The 20,846-nt window shown below is 38.2% G+C and overlaps 1 protein-coding gene across 3 annotated transcripts in view; it reads right to left on the minus strand.

Annotated features, from left to right (window-relative positions):
- Nucleotides 1–20,846, minus strand: part of CSMD3 (CUB and Sushi multiple domains 3) — a 1,042,296-nt gene that overhangs the window by 301,145 nt on the left and 720,305 nt on the right. For all 3 annotated transcript variants that reach the window (XM_067537409.1, XM_067537408.1, XM_067537407.1), the window contains 3 exons: nucleotides 17,264–17,455; nucleotides 13,517–13,643; nucleotides 12,475–12,677 (listed from right to left, as the gene is read on the minus strand). In XM_067537409.1, the coding sequence (XP_067393510.1) occupies nucleotides 12,475–12,677; nucleotides 13,517–13,643; nucleotides 17,264–17,455 (522 nt within the window). The remainder of the gene's footprint in view (nucleotides 1–12,474; nucleotides 12,678–13,516; nucleotides 13,644–17,263; nucleotides 17,456–20,846) is intronic.

Consider the following 20,846-nt stretch of genomic DNA (forward strand, 5'->3'; position numbering starts at 1 on the left):
TCCAAACGCAGTATAATGGACATGAATATACCCTGTTTTTCATCACCCCCTGCCCTTCTCCCCACCCCCCATTTAAGGAGAAATTCCATTTCCAGAGGTTAAGGTATAAATGAGAAATCCAGTGTTTCCAAGAAGAACTGCTAACCATAAAACTGTAGTAGTACTAGCATTGATGATTTGAATAATTTTGGGATGCTATTTCTTAAGTATCCAGGAAGGAATGTTCAAGTATTTGTAAGGCTTAGAACTAGTTTGCTGACTGTCTAACTTTCAATAACACCAGGCACAGGATGAAGACAAATAGACTTTGACTGATCACTTAGGCATGTACTTAAATCCATCCCTATTCAGGACAGCACTTTAAGCAAGTGCTTAAGTCCCACTGAAATCAGGACCTTAGATACTGAAGGTGGATATGGGGAGAGACAATAAGTGTGTGTGTGTTTTATTTTGACACAGGCAATTTTGCAAAAGGAAAAAAGATTTGGAAGAAATCCTCTTCTGCAAGAAATAAATAATTCAAGAGGGAAAATAGGTAGATTAAGTTCATTAAAATAAGTTGTTTTCATTTTTTTATTTTGTTTATTTTTTTTAAGTTGCTGTTAATGGAAAGACAAACAATTAACTGAGTTTCTGAGCAATGTGTTTGAGTTTAAACAGTTTCCTCAGGCATACATGAGCTGACAGAGAGGGCTTTATTTCCACTTGATTTTCTCTTGAACACAGGGAAGTTATTCAAGTCTTCCTGGAAAAAAATGTATAAAAGAGTTTAATCTCAGCCATTGCCCTGACGGAAGTTAAAAGAGAAGGATAGCTGTTTTTTGGCTTTGGTGAGCTTGTTGCCTCCACGCCACCACAGATTCAGGTGTTTTTAAGTTAAACCCTTACACGTATCTGATGTATATTTGGAACTAATTAGGGATGCACTTAAAGAATGAACTTTATAGACATCTAGATCACCAGCGTGAGACACACCTGTTCCAGCTGCAGATTTTCCAGGAAGCCTGAACAACAGCTCCAATTCTTAAAAGAATCCAAAGATCTAGGGAGGAGCTTTGTGCAGAGCAAATAGTTAACACAGATCCAAAAATTAATCCCACCCATTTTACAATTCTTGCAGTATTATATTTTCTTCATTTTGGGGCCTTTATTTCATACTGCATCCCATTTTGGATACAGTTCAGTATAACAGTATGAAATTTTGTATTTGTGTCTTTCCTTTGGATTGATTTATCTGACAGGTATTAAAAACCCTGAGAACACGTATCTGATATCACAATTTAGAAAACAAAGCATGTTGAAAATCATTTGCTGAAGCTAAAATATGTATATAGTTAGGAACTGCTATAGTATTCAAAGGTATTTTATTGTGCATTCTCTTGAATATTAACCACAAGCATTTAATGTGTTTTATTTTATAATTCAATTGTGATAACAGATTCTTTGATGTTGTCATAGTTCCATGTGGAGGTATTAATTAATTAATTAATTAATTAATTATTCCATGTGTGTGTTTTTTATTTAGGAAAGAAAATAGATGGATAAGAGACATGGGGCTAATACACTATAGTAATTATTTTTTATTTACAAATTATCCTACAGATGGCTTTGAACAGAATGGATTTTAACTCCAAAAATACTGCACGACCCTTATTAAGTCTTCTTAAACAATTTTCAGAACTTTTTCTTTTCCAGTACAGCTCATAATTACATCTCTCTTTCTAAATGCAACTATGCACTACTGAACACTTTTTATCCCTTAACATTTTACCCAGAGCTCCAAAACTGTGTTTGAACCCCAGCCTGAAATAAATTAATGGGCTTGTAGGAACAGATATTTGATACCCCAGAGTCCAGTAACACGTCCAAACTACTGCCTACAGCTGGAATATCAATCGTTATGCTCATTGCTGAAAGAAGCTAAAAGTTGGCCTTTCTGAAGTCTTAGCACAACTAACAGACCAGGAGGGGAGTGAGAGACCACAAGGAGTAAACTCACCTCTGTGCCCTCCTGACATTTTTTTTCCAAACCATGCAGTTTTGCAAGATGGGAAGTCTGGCAAGAGTTAACTATTGCTATGTGAAATACAGCTGATTGACTAATGGAAAATTCCCTGCTTGATAGGCTGGAAAATTCTACACTTAGCTTCGGCTCAGCAGGGTTTTATTTTGTTTTTGGTTTTTTTGGTGAACAAGCTATGTAATACTAACAAATTGGGTATAAAAAGAGGAAGAAATCTGAGCTTGGTGGACATTTGGACACCTCTGACGTTCCCCTCTGAGACAAAAGGCTACCCACTGGAAGCTACATATATCCACTGGAGACCTCCTCAAAACCTTGGATAAATATTAATCTGGGGTTAATTCTGGGTGCTTTCTTACCCTGTTGTGGACATGTGGTAAGTGCTGAAGACAAAATAAAGTAGAAGCTTTGAGTGAAAGTACTTTTATTTGCCTGCTTGCATCAACTATCTATCAGCCAGATGGTTGTGTCCCTATTGGTTTATTTCCTGCCACTGCCTCAGAAAGAGTAAAGTTACCAAGAGCTTTGGTTTCAGCAAAACCCCAGGTAACAGGCTCAGCCAGGCAGATCAGTTCCATTACTAGGTCTGGGAAACAGCATAACTTGCCATACACCAAAAAGTGCCACCAAAGAGTTTTGGTGCCTATTTTATTTCAACAGATCACTTTTCTCTCTTAGAGAAATTGGTGTCTATAATGTCTTCATTTACACTTACACCATTTTTTTATTCCAGTTATCACTGACCAAAATGTTTTCAATCCCTTTATACAGATATATTCCCTCTTCATATGTATGTATTTCTCATGTATATGTAACCCCTGCTTGGCTGGAGTGGGCTGTCCCCAGCTAATGGTGGCTAGAGCTTGATGAGCCTGCTACAGCCATAGCTAAGAGACACGTGGTTTAGCTCAAGCAGTAGAAGCTCATGCATTTAGCTCAAGAGGTCCCAGCTGTTAATGCTTCTGAGTGGGTTGGTGTTTTTTATATATATAGTTTTGTTTCACAGCTAAGCATTTTTAGTTTATTTTTTAAAGATATAATTTATTGTACAGGAAAAATTCAAACAGAAAAAAACAACAACAAATTTCCCTTCACCACTACTTTTACTCCCTCCATAAACAAACAAACAAACAAACAAATAAATAAATAGGCAAATACTATTACTTTTTTCTGACTTTGTTTACGTAGCAATTCTTTTTTTGAGTTTACACTCCACGGATTGTTATACAATACAGTAGAACCTCAAATATATGAACACCTCGGGAATGGAGGTTGTTCGTAACTCTGAAATGTTTGTAACTCTGAACAAAACATTATGGTACATACCTTGCAGTCAGTGTCTTCCAGCTGAGGATGGGCGAGATCTCTGCAAAGGTTTGCAAGCCACTCCCTGCTCTATTACTATTTCTTGCCTTTGGGCTAAACTGGGGCGGGCTGCCCCCCCCCCAGCACTACAAGCCCCAGCCCTCAGTCGCCTCTCTCCAGGGCTCACTGCTCTGTGCACTGCTCGCTAGGTTCCAGAGGCAGCATGTGGCAGTGGGTTGGTGCCAGTCGGCTGCCAGTTCCCCTCCCTCGCCTGCCCCTTGCACTCCCAGAGGTGCTGGCAGGATCCAGGAGTCAGCTATGGGCAAAGCTTGGCCCGCATCAGTGGCCCTTTAAAAGTCCTCCAGAGCACAGCTCCTCCACTCCAGCTCCAGGTCATCTTTTGTCTGCAACAGCAGCAGATCAGTAGTTCCCTGTGGCAGGTTCTTTTTCGGTCTTCGGCCTGACCCTCCTGACAGGGAGTGGTGGTGAAAACAGCTTCCCCCTCCCGATGGGGTGAGGTGCCAGGGGGGTGAAGCAGCACCTTTGGCTTATAGGAAACAGCGCAGACCCTAGGCTGCTTCTGTTCTGCATGCCTGAGATGGCAATACAGGCACAGTATAGTACAGGTTTTTGCTTTTTTTCCCCCCATTCCTCCACTGCTGTCTGATTGCTTACTTACTGTTTCACATGGTGTTCAGTTAACCAGTCAGTTCATAACTCTAGTGTTCCTATCTTTGAGGTTCTACTGTATTGCTATTTATAGCAAATTTTCTTTAAGTTCTTAGTAGAAGGACCTGTTCTAGTCAATAATCTGGTTGCTAGAGATTGTGATAATACTAATTCCCTACTAGTGATTCCAAACCTAGATAAAAGAAAAACCTACCTTTTGTGTGGAAATCCTAGGAGTATTATTAGAGGTCAAAGCCTGACTTATTCCCATACAGAATATATAAACACTGTTTCTGGTGGAGACTAAAAGGTGGAGAGGACACCATTCTAAGGGACATGTCAGAGGCCTCAACTTTATAGTACATAATAGTTTATGCCAAAAAATATATGCAGTTTGGAGCTAAGGTTGATCTTTTAGATGTGAGACCCCTTTGAACTCAACAAACTATTAAGCAGATGACCACAAGACCTTCTGCTTATTTTTAGTCCCCTAGGCATGGTAATTTGGTTCAGTACATAATAAAATCTAATATTCAGGTGTTATATAAGTTTTCAACTGCAGATCTTAAAGCATTTTACAAAGGCAAATATCATCCCCATTTTACAGAAGGGGAAATTGAGGCACAGAACAATAAAGTGATTTGCCCATGGTCACACATCAAATCAGTGGCAAGGCCTGATAAGGAACCTATTGTTTCCTAACTTTCAGTGTAGTTCATAGAATCATAGAGTTGGAAGGGACCTCAGGAGGTCCATCTACTTTCCACATTTCCTCCGTATAATATCCAGATGAAACTTTATTCCTATAGAGAGACTTAGAGTTTGCACCAAGTCAACTTCCAGCAACCTTAATTGAGTAGTTCACTAATATACTGTGAGTTTTCTGTAGCTGGCTGTTCTCATAATTCCAGAAGAATAGATTGTAGGATAATCAAAATAATCTGGGAACCAAATCTGAATTTACACTATGCCTAAATCAGAAGCACTCACACGTTAGTCAGCTGGGGAAGAAGCTTCTTTGCAGATAGAGGACAACAAAGCATCATGCCCTGGCCTCATGCAGCTTTCCTCCCTAATGGGTGCTGCTCTTCAGCCAGACAATCAAGATCCCCTTTAGGTACAGTAGGTCCACTCAGACCACTTGTTTTATTATTTGCATGCTACTGTGGCTGGTCAGCTCCCTCACCACTTCAGACATTTAAATACTATGGTGAATGTATCTATAAAAGTATCTATAGACAGACCATATGGGAATCCCCTGTAATGATGTCTCATTCAGCACTAGAAGAGAAAGTGGCACTCAAATAGTTTAAATCATATATCTCTGAAGCTATTTTTACTGGCTATTGTAAAATGAAAAGTAAAACACATGCTATAATCTAAATCTAAATATTTTAGCTGCCAACATTTCAAAGCCTGAATCACACCAATTTATTACTCTTGCAATATTTTTACTATGAACCATTTGGATCAGATGTCATCTTTAAATAATGTTATGAAACAGAAAGGATTAACAAAAGAGAAAGGATTAATAAGGAAGATAAAGAGAAATACAGTATAAGAGTATTTCCATTCTGTAACACTCTGGGGTTCTGCATTTGGAGAGATATTTTTTGCCCTTTCCATTTTGTTTTGTTTTATAGAAAACTATAAGGTTCTGGGATGATCTCCATTAGTAGATGAAGAAAGCTCCAGTGGCTCATCACTTTATTATTAAAGGCCAGATTTGTTATCTCAATGTGTTCCACATAGCTTGAAAAGAAAGACTGCTGGCAGATTTTTTTCAGGATTCAAGAATATGCATTTTACAAATGTGAAATTAAAATATGGATTTTAAACTTTAGTTTTGATGGACAACACATTACTAATTTGGAACCAAACACTTCCCTGATTTATGATGCCATTTTCATGACTGAGCCAAAATTTATTCTCAATTGTATAGTTATAAATCTAGAGTAACTCCGCTGAAATCAATAGATTTACTTGGGTTTTACACTGGTGTAACTGGGAGCAGTTTGGTCTAATTGGGTTGCACATGGTTTAAGTCAGGACAGAGTTTGAGCCTCAGGGTTCATTTTAAATTTCAATAAAAATAAATACTCAAAAATTCACAGCTTCTGCAAAGATAGGACCAAGGAAACCATTTTTTTTTCTTTTGGGACTTGTTAGGTGCTCTCAATTAGGAAGACTATAACCTGAAGTTCCTGTGGCAACAAGCGACCAAACACCGATTCACAAAATCTACCTGCATAGAGAAAATACATGTCATATACTTCTTATCTAAGAGTGAGGAAGAGCTAACAGTTACTGCTGCTGCTAGTACCAATCACTGACCTGTGACAGGAATTGAAAACTTGTCATGGGCACCAATGTAACCAGCTGTACCCTTATAAATGATTGCTAGCTTGAAAGAGAAAGATGGACAGAGAGTGATGGAAGAAATAAATCCACAGAACAACTTCATATGTTTACATTTTCAATGGTGAAGGAGTTCTTAACAAAACAAAAGCACAGACCTAAAACTCAGGAGTCTGTACATTAATTAATATTTCTGACAGAAAATCTCTTTCAAATTTCTGAAACATACACCTCAAACACCAAATTACACTAATGGCCTAATTAAAGCCTATTGAAATCATTAGATCAGGCCAGAAAGAATAGAAATGAGAAAAATTGTCTGTTATGGCACAAATATCAGGAAGAAAGTCTTATCGTTTCTGCTTAAGAGGAGTAAAAGAGTGACTATACTTTAAGGCGTGACATCTGCTGCACCAACAATGCTGTAAAAAGTAAAGAAAACAACCCAGTTATAGAGAGAAAAGCTAAATCTCAGGAATCCATTCTGAAACCTGTTGAAGATTGACAGCAGCAGTAGCAGTCTCTGCCAATGGAGAAATACAACTCAAAGTTGCAGAAATTACATCTCAGGAAACCTTCCGAGATGGGACTGTTTGAGAACATGGGCTTGCCCAAGCAGAGCGGAGAAGCAGAAAATCTCGGGGGACAGATGTGATCATAAATAGGGATACAGTGATAAGCCTGGGACTCTATTAAAGCTTCCCTACTGTTTACAAAACAGTTTGTAAGCTATTTATTGTAAGAAGATTAAAATAGTTAATATTTTTGCTCTTCAATATCTCTCTTAAAAGTCAGATATGGATTGCAATAAACATATCTAAGATATTTCCATATATGTATAAATTAAGTATTTGAATTAGATTTTTTAAAATTTAAAATACAAGTGGCATTGTTAAGTTAACTATTACATGGACACAGGTACAATGTCTTAGTTCAATATATTTTAAACATTAACTATAATCAACTCAAACAATATCACACACAAAGAAAGTACAACATGGTAATTGTACCTGTGCAATTTTTAGATTCACTATCAACTGAAGTTAGTCCATTCACCTTTGGTTGTTTGGTTGTTTAATTTGGGGATTTGAGGTCTGGTGTGGAGAGGGGAAAGGAATATCTTTATACTGAGATGAATTGCTGTCACATTAATTATAATTATAGTGTCTGATCCAAAGTCCACAAAAATCTATGGAAATAATTGAATTGACTTTAATGGGCTTTGAATCAGATCCTCAGCCCAACAACAAAACAATATATTACAGATAGATTGAAATTATGCTCTGGAAGTCAGGAAAGCAAATAATTTTTAAAGCAATCTTAGAAAGGCTGTCTTCCAACTCCTTGAATGATGCCTTTACTTCGAAAACCATGTCTCTCTCTCTCTCTCTCTCCCCCACTATAAATTACTTTTTAGTGTGGTAAGAAAAAAAATGCAGGCTATGTCAACTGAAGAAAAGCTTTTTGATTCATTTTAATTAATCTGTCTGGCCCTGGATTGTATAGTTCATGTCTGGGGCAAAACAGATATTTGTTTCTTTCTCTTTTTATTTCATTTTCTTCCAGGGTCCGATTTCTGCTTCATGCAGGCTCTAGTGACCTGAAGGGAGTATTCCTGATTTTCATTTTGGATATTCAAGATCAGAATGAGGCCCAAAGTAACCTATGGTAGCCAGATGATAGGGACAATGTGATATTGATAGTCCCTTCATGTCTGTATGCTATATTTGGACCCATCATTGTGAGAGGATTTTCTGTACAAAGCATCTTCCTCAGATTCATGGCTCAAGACCTCTGACATCAGGCTTTTAATTACATCACGGATTTTGACCCTCTCAGACGAGATGTCCCAAAACCTGTCGTACCACTGTTGACTTTTCAAACACTCATTTTCCTGAAGTGCCTGCACATACACAGTTTTCAGTCCACTCTGTTTTTTATGACACTTTTTTTCCTCCCTCTGTTGTTTAAGTTTCAGTGGACACTGATCACAGTTTCATTCCCTCAGTTTTATTGTACTTGGTCTCAAAGGAGCCCCAGGAGTTTGAAAGTTATTTAGTTTAAAATGAAGAGATTCCAGAAGTTCTATTATTGAAGTTGCCCATAAGGTGTTGGAAAATAAAAGAGGATGCCATATCTATGGCCTGCACTTCTAAGATCTGACGTGCAAAGTCATGTGCACATAAGGCATAGGAAAATGGAGAGGCCACCATAGGCTTAAAAGAAGACTTCATACCTATGGCAAAATCACATCCATCACCCTTATTATTAAGACATGTTTTAGCCATTTTTATTCTTTGTTTACATTAGATTTGTAAAATGTGCAGAGATTGTGTGTTTCAAAGGCTCAAACTCATTTTTGCCCCTCTTTAGTTCAGAGTTCCAGATACTGACTCAAAAAAAGATGATTTAATAAGGATACCAACATCAACCTGGGAAGCAATTTAGCACTGCGGGGATGTGTTTCATTATGTCTGCATTAAACAGGAAGAAATAATGCAGGACACTCTCTAAAAGAATGTGCAGAACAAAAATCCCACTCCAAAATTTTTGTTAAAAATGTGCCTGGAATCTACAAATCAGGACAGGTGGCACTTATCAATCCGTAACCTCCTCACAGGAAATGCTACCATGCCAGTACATCTCATCTCCCTTGCCTTCTTGTTAACCCTCACAGCAATTACCTGTGGTCTGGCCTGTGCTTCTATTGTACTCAGATACCATGGTGACTGGAACAATTAAAAAAAGGCTGACTTCCCATTCTTTCCCCTCTCCAAGCAATGCAGCAGCAATATGCTAAGCTAGAACTACCATAACAGTGATCCTGTATAAATGTCTGTGGTAGGCTTTAAAGTGTTCCACAAAATAATGAATAGTTGTCTTGATGCTAATTACTTAAGGTACATAATAGATATGTTATATTCATCATTTGCATGTCTTAATATGTTCTTTTAGGACAACTTTGACAATATTAAGTTTATCCTGATTTGATTTGTATTAGAATAGACGGAACAGTAACAGACAAGTACTTGCTGAGACTCCATACAGTGACAACTGGATATGTCAAAGTCATATTTACTTGGTTTTTATGAGAGTTGGTTATTAAAATTCTTTGGAGGAGAATGATTTGAGGAAATTTAGGAGATGTTATTACATAAAATAAACAGAATAGGAACAGAGGAAATAAAGTTTTCTCTGAGAAAAGGAAAGAAATTTTAAGAAAAAAATACATATATAGTCTGAGTAAATCTTTCAGTCTTCAAGAGTCCCAAATTCTCTGTTCACACTTTCCTTAGATAACTGTTATTAGTTTGTGGTTAAATAAGCATAACAAAGCATACCAAGTGTTTTTTATCTTTCCTGCACTACATCCATCTGCTTGAAATAAGGCATGTCTAGCCTCAAACCATGAAAATAGGTACAAGTTACTGAGTCAGGATTTTCTGTTCTGTGGTAATGACAGTCTGGACTTGGTGATTTACCTTACTATAAAAATAATCTAGCCCTCAACAGATTCAAGTCACAGAAACCTAGATGTTTGTCCCATTAAATACAATGGAAAATCATCAATTTTCAATGGGAGCAGGACTGAGCCCAAAGAGGGTACCAGTCACAGACTGTTAGTCTATCCTTTTCACGTTGAATCCAATGGACCATTTATCTACATCACACCAAAAAAACTATGTTAAAAGAACACTATTATGATTGCAAAGTGAAGTACCCAAATGTTAGAAAATGCCAGAATGAAGGTTGCCTGTGCAAACTTGACTTGGCCACCTTGTGTACATGCATTATGATACAGTCTTTAACCACATCATCATACACTCTTTTTTCCTTACCATACTCGTGCATCATTCAGTGAACAGACTGGATAGTGCTAATTTAATGAGCAACTATTTAATATTTTTTCTCCTCATTGGTCAAAGTGTGGCCCCAAGCTTTTTTTACTGCACACTCCTCAAACTCTGCACTGAAGATAGATAGAATTATTAATCTTGTCATGGGCTTTTCTATGGCACTCATCACATACAAATGCTTCACAAACATTAATTGATTTAGCGTCTCAAAACCCGTGTGAGGTGAGAAGTGGTATTATCCCCATTGTACAGATGGGGAGATGAGGCACAGACAGATTAGGGTCAAAAGCACCCACTAACTTTGGGTGTCCAATCTGAGACACCTAGAATTTTATTTCTTCAGAGTACTTTGCATGATATAGCACTTTACATACTCATGCTCAGCTCCCCCTGACTTCAATTACAGTTATGAGTGCTCATCAATTCTGCAAATCAACCCCAGGGTTTCAAGTTGAGCACCCAGAAAATGAGGAACACCCAGTTAATGGCCACCTCCGAAAGTCTATGTTTAAGTGACTGGCTTAACATAACACAGAAACTCTGTGTAAGAGACAGGGATAGAATCCAGTTCTCCAGGACAGCATTCAATTCCCTAGCCACAAGGCCCTTTGTTCTCTTTCTGCAATCACCTGCCTCATTCACTATATTCACCTTTCACCTTCTACAACAAATGAGGTAGGGGTCCTACAGACAACAGGATCCTTCATTACATAATTTGCATCCATCCCCAAAGCAGGTGAAGCGAATAATGTAAGTATCCTGTGGAAAAAGATTAAGTGATTGTGTAATTAAAGACTAAGCTAATGCTTATGTACAAGGTTTCTCACAGTCTGCCATCCTCAACCCCCTCCATGGTTCTCTGCCTCAATCTTTTTTCCCAGCCAGTACCAATAATCCACCCCCCATGCCAGCTCCTTGTCAGATCTATCTCTCTTCTCTCCTACATTATCTATGTTCAGTCTCATGCTCCCTTTCTCTAGCCACATGCTCCTCCATTGACTAGCCGAATGACCCAACACACAGTTCTCCTCCCATGTCCCTCCACAACATATTGCCCCAAACACAAACTAAGAAAGTGTGATTAAGGGCTGAAAAGGAATGCTGTGGTTGAGCAGGGCTGTGTGGGCTAAAGAGAGGGGGCAATATTTTGAGGGCTGTGGGAGAATCAGTTTCATTTGTGTGGGGGAGAGGGACAATCAGGATATTGTGTGGGAAGCCACATCGCTCTAGAAAGAGCCTGGGACTGAGCAGTGATATAGGCTTCCCACCACATAAGCCTCTTCCAATCAACCCCTGACAGTTACACACATCACATTCACCTCCTCCTTCCCAGAGCTGCTCAGCTCCAAAGTGTCTGTGAGTATGTACATGCAAGTACATAATATGACTGTTATATGTAAGTACATAATATGACTTGAAGAATAAGAGGGAGAGAACAAAGGTGGGATAACACAACTATTGAATTTTAGATTTACAACAAAGTGATGGAATTATTATCAAATATGCATAATCTGAGTTAAGCATAATAAATAGTGTCAACATTGCTGAAGAAAATGATAATATTGGATCCAATCCTGCAATACTTATCAGAAAAATACTCTTACACTTTCTTTGAAGTCTGATAGTTGTGCCTTAGTAAGGAGATCAGGTCTCATAGCTAGTTGTTTGTCTCAGTAAAGTTTTCAAAAGTTATTGTTTGGAAAAATTAGTTTAAAAATTATCATTAGCATTATTATCATTATTTCTTTAGTTTAGCCATTTAAAAATGTAGTAACATTTGAGTAACAGTTTAAAACCACAATCGCAGTGCTTGATAGTTAAACCTAGTAAATGAAGCAGCGCAAAAAGGTAAGCAGGAGAGAACCATTGCTCTCCACAGGATCTCTGTACATATATTTCTGAAAGCAGTTATGCTAGCTTCAATTCCTTTTCCCATAGATCAAAGAAGGGTGGAATCTGTGACACACCCACCTCCACTGTCTTTGTGACAAGCCATTGGATCTAATTATGAGTATGCTTGATATCTCTCAGCTTCTCTTGAAAGCCATGCCAACATAGGAAAAGTCATGTTTTTTTTAAACCATGTAAACAATTACTGCTGTCACAGCCATGACAAAAATACAGCTTTATAATACAACAATCTGGGGTCTTATTCTGTTTCTATTGTAATCAATGGAAATTATGTCATTGACTTCAATGAGAGCAAGAACTTAAGGAGAACTATATAAGATTCTATTTAAAACAGAAAAAGTATTAACTTACTTGAAAACTGGATGGCAAACCCAGATTTGCTGATATAAAAGTCTGTGTCAAATTGGATAGCTACTATGTTCAGTGTGCTGTGAATGCCTTCTGGAATAAGAGATCCACTAATTTCCTTAAGTAGCATCTCATTTTCAGGTGGCCCATCCCAAACTCGCAGTATATCATGTGATGCCTCAGTATCAAAAGCCAGAAACTGGAGGCTGTAAAACACAATGATATTTCTGTCAGCTTTGTTATTTTTTTTCAGAAACATATCTCTAATTATAAAATTAAAATCAATATAGCACGTAAATCTGCATTTACAGAAGTATTTCTCTATACTACTTTTGATACTATAAACCATAAAAGTAAATATGTGCACATACATTAAACATAGAAAGTATTTTGATAATGGTTTGAATTTTCTTTGTATCTAACAATATTTGATTTTACATACAACAGATGAATATATTGCTTGGGCTATTCAAATAATCTGAATGAGTTTTGTTTTTAAAAAAGAACATTTCCCTTATTCTTTTTTTAACCATGTTAAAATAACATCATGTTATATATGTCAAAATATGATCAACACAAATTAAAACGTACCCATATAATTCTTTAGGAAATACAACATATGTTGTTTCAGGTCAAGCATCTAATGGTAAACTGTGATCAGACCCTTGGCTTTAAATTAATTACTGAGCTGCAATCTTTTCCTTTTGTTGTTTCTCTTTTTTCACTTTGCCTTATGCTGGCTGGTGTCCAATGGCTGGTTATGGTGATCGATATCGCTATATACTCTGCGTATGCATGTGATTGTGTGTTTTAACAGCTACTGGTTCTAAACTAATCATACTGTTTTAACTAATGAAATAATTTTACTACCTAACCCTTCAAATCTTCATTCACAAGAGTAGTGACACTGAAATTGGAGATGGGCTTAAACCAAAATCATGGACCCAGACATTAGAGTGTTAGAAATATAGGCCTGGATCCACATTTTAGGGATTGAACCCTTCCCTATTGCAAATGTATGCTCATATCTGCTCAGTTACAGTACCTGACAATATTTCCTGGATCTACTTCAATCATCCACATACAACGCAGATTATTGTCATAAGGAAAAGGATAACCAGGAGATAAGATTCTTCCTGATGATTCTCCTTTAAACCGGCCTCCACATTCGGCTAATGAAAACACAATTTGAATTACATATAGTTTTTATTACATTACACATTATTCTCCAAAACTATATTTATATATTGCTGACTATAAATAAAGCATGTTAGGAATGAAAACACTTTATGAAATTATAATGCAAGACAGGAGGACTTAAAATGCTTTGAAAAGATAAGGTACTGGTGTACTTTTATTTAGATATTTATGTATTTTTTAATAATTCCTATGCTTTTCTGATCATTCTGAAAGCAATATAGTCATTATGGAACATACCATGCCATTTATTTTTTATATGAAAAACTCCCCAATGAAAACAATGTGGAACTTAGTTTATCAACTGAAAACATGATACAGCCATCAAGTGTTAGGAGTAAAATAAATAACAGTAGTGTAAGAAAGGGAGAGAATGTTAAGTAACAGAAGGGGAAAGAAACTAAATAAAGGCAGAATATGCAGAGAAAATAAAAGTTTAGGCTTTAAAAGAAAAGTTGTAAAACTTCTTACCAAAGATGTATAATCAGAGCAAAGCTATATTATTTCTTAAAGGATAACAGATGGTAAGTGACTCCCTGTTAGCTGGCCTCAGCCAATCATTAATCAAACCTGAATAATTCATAATCCTTCTAGCCCACTTTTGAGTTAACCTAATTTTTATAAAGGCCCCTCAGGCCTTTGAAATCTCCCTATTTTGTTTTCCTTTCTTTTAAATCTCTCTAATATTTTCTCTCTTGGCCACACCAAAGTCAAAATAATGCTTTGATTAGATCTCTTGGTGTAGTTAAAATGCAGTTCAATTTTGATTTAACATCACCTAAAATATTTAGATGGGATATTTATTACCTTATGATCTATGAGCTCTATGACAAAATTTAATTGAAATGGCACTCTTGATTGATTTCCCGACATAGTAAAAGCAAATTTTCAGAGACAGGTAGTCCCTTCAAGCTTCTCATATCTTTTCAGGTTTTTTCCCAACCTAATAACCCCTACAAGAGCTTTTGAAAAATATTCCTTTGTGACAGTTCAAGTCAGAGAATGGGATAGATTGTAACTCTCACTGTAGAGTAGGGACATAAACTGAGTGTACTATTAGTAGAAGTTTATTTGTTGGCAGAAGAAAAGAAACTAAAAATTACATATGCTCCAAGAAACAGTATTAGAAATTCTGTTCCAGATCTGAGGATCATGACAATGGAATGATTTTCTGTCTCTACCATAAGTAATAGAGTATGAAAAAAGCTGTCCATGGCCGCGGCAAACATATATTTAGTTCATTTCTGGCTATCAGGGCTGCATGAATCTGGTAAAAATATTTGATATATATCCCAACATTCTGTTTGCATTGAAATCTGAACATTCAAATTATTAATCTGATTTCTGATTATAATAGCAAATTAAAATGCCACTGACCATCTTTTAGATGTTTCACTATGATGCTTTTTAAATTTATTATTATTATTATTAGAGTTCTAAATTCCAAAATGAACTTAATATTTATTGTAGATGACCCATGACTTCAAACTTCAAGTCAGTATCAAGACTTTCTCTAAATTCAAGCATGTTTGAATCCGGGGTTTTGGTATGGCATGTTATTGAGAAAAAGTAGGACACAGCCAAAAAGTCCTGATTCAGATCTCAACTAACTCACAGTTTGAAGGTGAATGGATTTGTTGTTTTGATTCAGGCACATCTGTATGTTAGAACATGTTTGCTTCATTATTAGTGCTGGACACAGCACTCTTAGCGATCTTCCTTTTCTATGTAGTTTAGCTGCTACATTGCTTGGCTAGGTTTTATCATCTCTAATCAATTTCTTCAGTTTGTACTATTACTAAGACATCATTAAGCTCTGACTGTACACTTGACAACATACAAAGCCCAGAAGACATGGAAATAAGTGGAAGACATAGGATGTATAAAGTATTATTTAGAAGTATCCTACAGATCTACATTTTGGTCTTTATTTTATTTAACATGAATAAGCAAACTATACTATCATAAAGGCAACCTTGACTAAATGACAAGATAGATAAGAGTGCAGGAGAGGGGCATGTCTATACTGACGGCAGCAAAGTCGCTGCCACCAGATAGATTTTTCTGGATCGATTGAGCAGTCAGTATAGACCCGCTCAATCGATCAGGAATTCGACTGAGTAAAACCATCCCCTCAAGCAGTGCAGTGAAGGCACCATGCAGAAGGGAAGCACAGCAGTCTACGTGAGTTATGCAAGCTACTTTGCGTAGTTTGCGTAACTCCCGTCGACTGCCACTGAATCTTCAGGTAAGTGTAGACCAGGGTGAGGATTGTCTGTGACTCCGTGGGTTGGCTGTTATAGTGCCTACGGGTTTACATTTAATAAATGGCAGGTGAAAACTAAGTATAATTTGGGGTTTCTGCCCTGGTTCTTAACAGTCTGCCCTGAGGTTTGTATTCATTCTCGTGTCACTGCAAGACAGCTTGGCAACCTATATGGCTCCAAGTTGTTAGACGTAGGGATTATGTTGGATAATAAGTCCTTTCTGCGCCAGCAAGTCTAAGGCCCAACAAAACCTTTGGCTTGTTTTGTTATGTTGACTAATTACTTATTTGAAAGATATGTTTAATTCATTTTAATGGTATGCTTATCTTTGTCTAGACGATCTTGGAATGAATGGCTGTGCAGAGGCATAAAGCAGAATAAGACAAGATCCCCACTTTTATGATCCTATGAGTTTTTCACAGATCTTAAGTCTGAGCATGAAGGGGCATGTGCAACCTTTTTGCCTGTTATCCATCAGCTCCTTCTCAGAAGCATGTGGGCAAAGAGAAAAAAAAAGCTGATGGAGCCCTTGGCTTCCATCCAGCCAGTGGCAAATTACTATTCCCTGCTCTTTCCCCCAACTCCCAAATAAGGGGGAGTGCTTCTTTTTCCCTGCACTATTTGTAAGGCAATACACTCTTTCACAGAACTGGTAGCAAAACCACAATCTAGTCCCTCCATCCTCATCTCCCTCCTCCCCCGCCCCAAAGTGTACTTCAGTAGTCTTAATATTTGACATTTGCACTGTATTTTTAAAAAATATTTACACATGAAAAGTGCTTTATAAATAATCATATTAATGGAATTTACTTACTGGTTTTGCAAATAGAAGAGGTATCTACTGTCTTGATTTGCTAAACTAAGTTATCTTTGAGTGTTAAAAACAACAAGGAGCTCATTTAGAAACAATTTCCATTATAACGAGAGTTCTGTACCACTTTAAAGTCTAACAAATTTAATTTCTGCAGGCATAAGCTTTCGTGGGCTGTAACCCAAAGGCATAAGCATAACCCTTCAGGCATAAGCCCACAAAAGCTTATGCCTGAAGAAATTAAAGTGCTACAGAACTCTCGTTGTTTTTGCTGTATACAGACTAACATGGCTACCCCTCTGAAAATTTCCATTATGTATTCCTGTATTAATATGTACTTTTCTGACTGTCTAGTTACGTCTTTTAAGTGCCCAGAAGTGATATATTTATCAGGTTGGGACAAATTTGCCAGATTACACACACACAAAATTAATAATCCTCTAGAAAACATAAAAGGATAAATATATACAGTTTTAACACAGTAGATTTTTCATTGAAGTTAAAAAGTATCTACTACCAATACAGGTTGGCAGAGGATAGTCCCATGCCCTTCTTTCCTCTGTCATACACTTTAGAAGGCTACTTCCATGGAGTGTGTAACCTGGATTGCATCCATATATGATGGTGCTACCAGCAAAATGGCCTTGGTCACTGATCTTGTATCCAAATTGTGGCACACCAGGATCCTCACAATGTGAAAGCTCAAAACCTGTGATGAGAGTAAAGAGTGGAGTAACAGAATTAAAACTATAACACACATTTATGAAATTAAACACTTTTTGTCTTCCAGTCTAAACAGAGCATATTTTTATTTTTCATTCACAAGACATTTTTTTTTTTAAATGGGGTTAAGGTTGATAGAAAAGTAAAGGATTTTCAAAGGGGGCCTAGGAAAATCCTATGATTCTCTATGAGAACAATCTAGAATTTCTCCATCAGATACTGAGTAAGGAATTTAGGATTGGGCCTTGTGTGTGTGTGTGAGTTTTAAAGAACAGAAATCTGTATCAATCACTCAGTGACTTCAGTACTTACGTGACTTAGGAGCCTAAATCCCATTTTCAAAAGTTACTATTGCACATAGAAGCACTAAAACTACATTTACACTGCAATCAGGAGGTGAGACTGCAGCATACACAGAATAGTTAAGATCAAAGCTAGTTTAAGTAACGGTAAGAGTGAAATCATGGCAGCCCAGGAAGCTGTAACTTGACTATGTATCCAGGTTTCTTGGCAGGCAAAGCTAGACTTTGCACCTTCCGCCTTGCTGCTATTATTACTGAAGCTAGCTTTCATCTTTAAAATGTTCTGCAATTGTAACTCCTGTCCGACTGAAGTGTAGACATACCTAATTTCTCAGTGGAAATCTTTGGGCTTGTCTATATGAACAATTAGTTCATGGCAAGCTGAAGTGTAAATCTACCTCACACTAGCATGCCATGCACTAAATGGCTGTATGGACCCTGCTACTGTGCAGTAAAAGTTCTGTAGCTTGCTTTAACCTATCCCACTATGAAACAAGGGTAGATTAAAACACACTGTGGTGTTCTATAGTGAGTGGCAGCAGGGTCCACATTGAGACGCAGTCTACTGCAAGGTAACTTACATTCCAGTTTGCAATGAACTAAATGTTCATGTAGACAAACCCTTAATTAATTACAATAAAAAGGCTGTAAATTCTTCATGACCTTTGATTTTCCTTAAGAAAGGCTATAAACTTCACTGTGTTTAAGACAAAGCCTTCAAAAACTGCATGTTTTTTGAAGTAGGAGGAATTGAAAGTCGTGTCACAGTCAAAAAACTATAATGTGACTGGAATAACAGACTCGGTAGGGTAACTCCCACAACTGGAGCACTGTCATGGATGGGTATAAACTGTTCAGGAAGGACAGGCAGGGGAGAAAAGGTGGAGGAGGTGAAATGTATGTAAGAATGCAATATGATTGCTCAGAGCTCCAGTATGAAACTGGACAAAAGCCTGTTGAGAGTCTCTGGGTTAAGTTTAGAGGCAACAGCAACAAGGGTGATATTGTGGTGGGCATCTGTTATAGATCACCAGACCAGGAGGATGAGGTAGACGAGGCTTTCTTCAGACAACTAGTGAAATTATCCAGATCACAGGACTTGGTTCTCCTGTGGCACTTCAACCACCCTGAGATCTGCTGGGAAAGCATTACAGTAGAGCACAGACAATCCAGGAAGATTTTGGAGAACGTTGCGGACAACTTCCTGGTGCAAGTGCTGGAGGAACCTACTAGGGGCCATGCTCCTCTTGATCTGCTGCTCACAAACAGGGAAGAATTGGTGGAGGAAGTAGAAGTGTATGGTAACCTGGGCAGTAGTGACCATGAGATGGTCAAGTTCAGGATCCTGACAAAAGGAAGAAAGGAGAACCATGGATTTCTGAAAAGCAGACTTTTTCTCCCTCAGGAAGATGATGGGCAGGATCCCCTGGGAGGCTAATATGAGGGGGAAAGGAGTCCAAGAGAGCTGTCTGTATTTTAAAGAAACCTTATTCAGGGTGCAGGAACAAACCATCCCGATGTCCCGAAAGAATAGCAAACACTGCAGGTGACGAGGTTGGCTTAACAAAGAAGTCTTCAGCGAGCTTAAACACAAAAAGGAAGCTTACAAGAAGTGAAAGCTTGATCAGATGACTAGGGAGGAGTATAAAAGTACTGCTTGAGCATGCAGGAGTGAAAGCAGAAAGGACAAATCACAACTGGAGTTGCAGGAGCAAGGGACATGAAGGACAAGGGACAAGAAGGGTTTGTACAAGTATGTTAGTAACAAGATAAAGATCAGGGAAAGTGTGAGTCCCTTACAGAATGGGGGAGGCACCTAGTGACAGATGATGTGAAAAAAGCTGAAGTACTCAATGGTTTTTATGCCTCTGTCTTCACAGACAAAGTCAGCTCCCAGACTACTGCACAGGGCAGCACAGAATGGGGAGGAGATAAGCAGCCGTCAATCATGAAAGAACAGATTCAGGACTAATTAGAAAAGCTGGACATGCACAAGTCCATGGGGCTGGATGCAATGCATCCTAGGCTCCTGACGGAGTTGACTGATGTGACTGTAGATCCATTGGCCATTATTTTTGAAAGCTCGTGGTGATTGAGGGAGGTCCCAGATGACTGGAAAAAGACAAAAATAGTGTCCATGTTCAAAAAAGGGAAGAAGGAGGATCTGGGTTCCTACATATCAGTCAGCCCCACCTCAGTCCCTGGAAACATCATGGAGCAGGTCCCCACGGACTCCATTTTGTGGCACTTGGATGAGAGGAAGGTAGTCAGCAAGGATTCACCAAGGAAAGGTCATGTCTGACCAACCTGATTGCCTTCTATGATGAGATGACTGGCTCTGTGGGTGTGCGGAAAGCAGTGGACATGATATACCTTGACTTTAGCAAAGCTTTTGATACGGTCTTCCACAATATTCTTATCAGCAAGTTAAAGTAGTATGGAAGCTGGCTAGATCGTTGGACTCAATGGGTAGCGATCAATGGCTTGATGTCTAGTTGGCAGCCTGTAACAAGTGGAGTGCCCCAGGGGTCGATCCTGGGACCGGTTTTGATCAACATCTTCATTAATGATCTAGATGATGGGGTGGATTGCACTCTCAGCAAGTTTGCAGATGACACTAAGCTGGGGGTGTGTGATACATATGCTGGAGGGCAGGGATAGGATACAGTGATTTAGACAATTAGAAGATTGGGCCAAAAGAAATCTGATGAGGTTCAACAAGGACAAGTGCAGAGTCCTGCACTTAGGAAGGAAGAATTCCATGCACTGCTACAGATTGGGACCGACGGGCTAGGCAGCAGTTCTGCAGAACTGTTCTACAGTAGACAAGAAGCTGGATATGAGTCAACAGTGTGCCCATATTGCCAAGAAGGCTAATGGCATATTGGGCTGCATTAGTTGGAGCATTGCCAGCAGATCGAGGGAAGTGATTATTCCCCTCTATTTGGTACTGGTAAGGCCTCATTTGGAGTACTTTGTCCATTTTTGGGCCTCCCACTGCAGAAAGGATGTGGACAAATTGGAAAGAGTTTAGCGGAGGGTAACAAAAATGATTAGGGGGCTGGGGCATATGAC

This window comes from Emydura macquarii, unplaced genomic scaffold (genome assembly GCF_026122565.2).
Source record: "Emydura macquarii macquarii isolate MOO-44397 ecotype Brisbane River unplaced genomic scaffold, CSIRO-AGI_Emac_v2 contig_383, whole genome shotgun sequence".
NCBI classification, from domain to species: domain Eukaryota; kingdom Metazoa; phylum Chordata; order Testudines; family Chelidae; genus Emydura; species Emydura macquarii.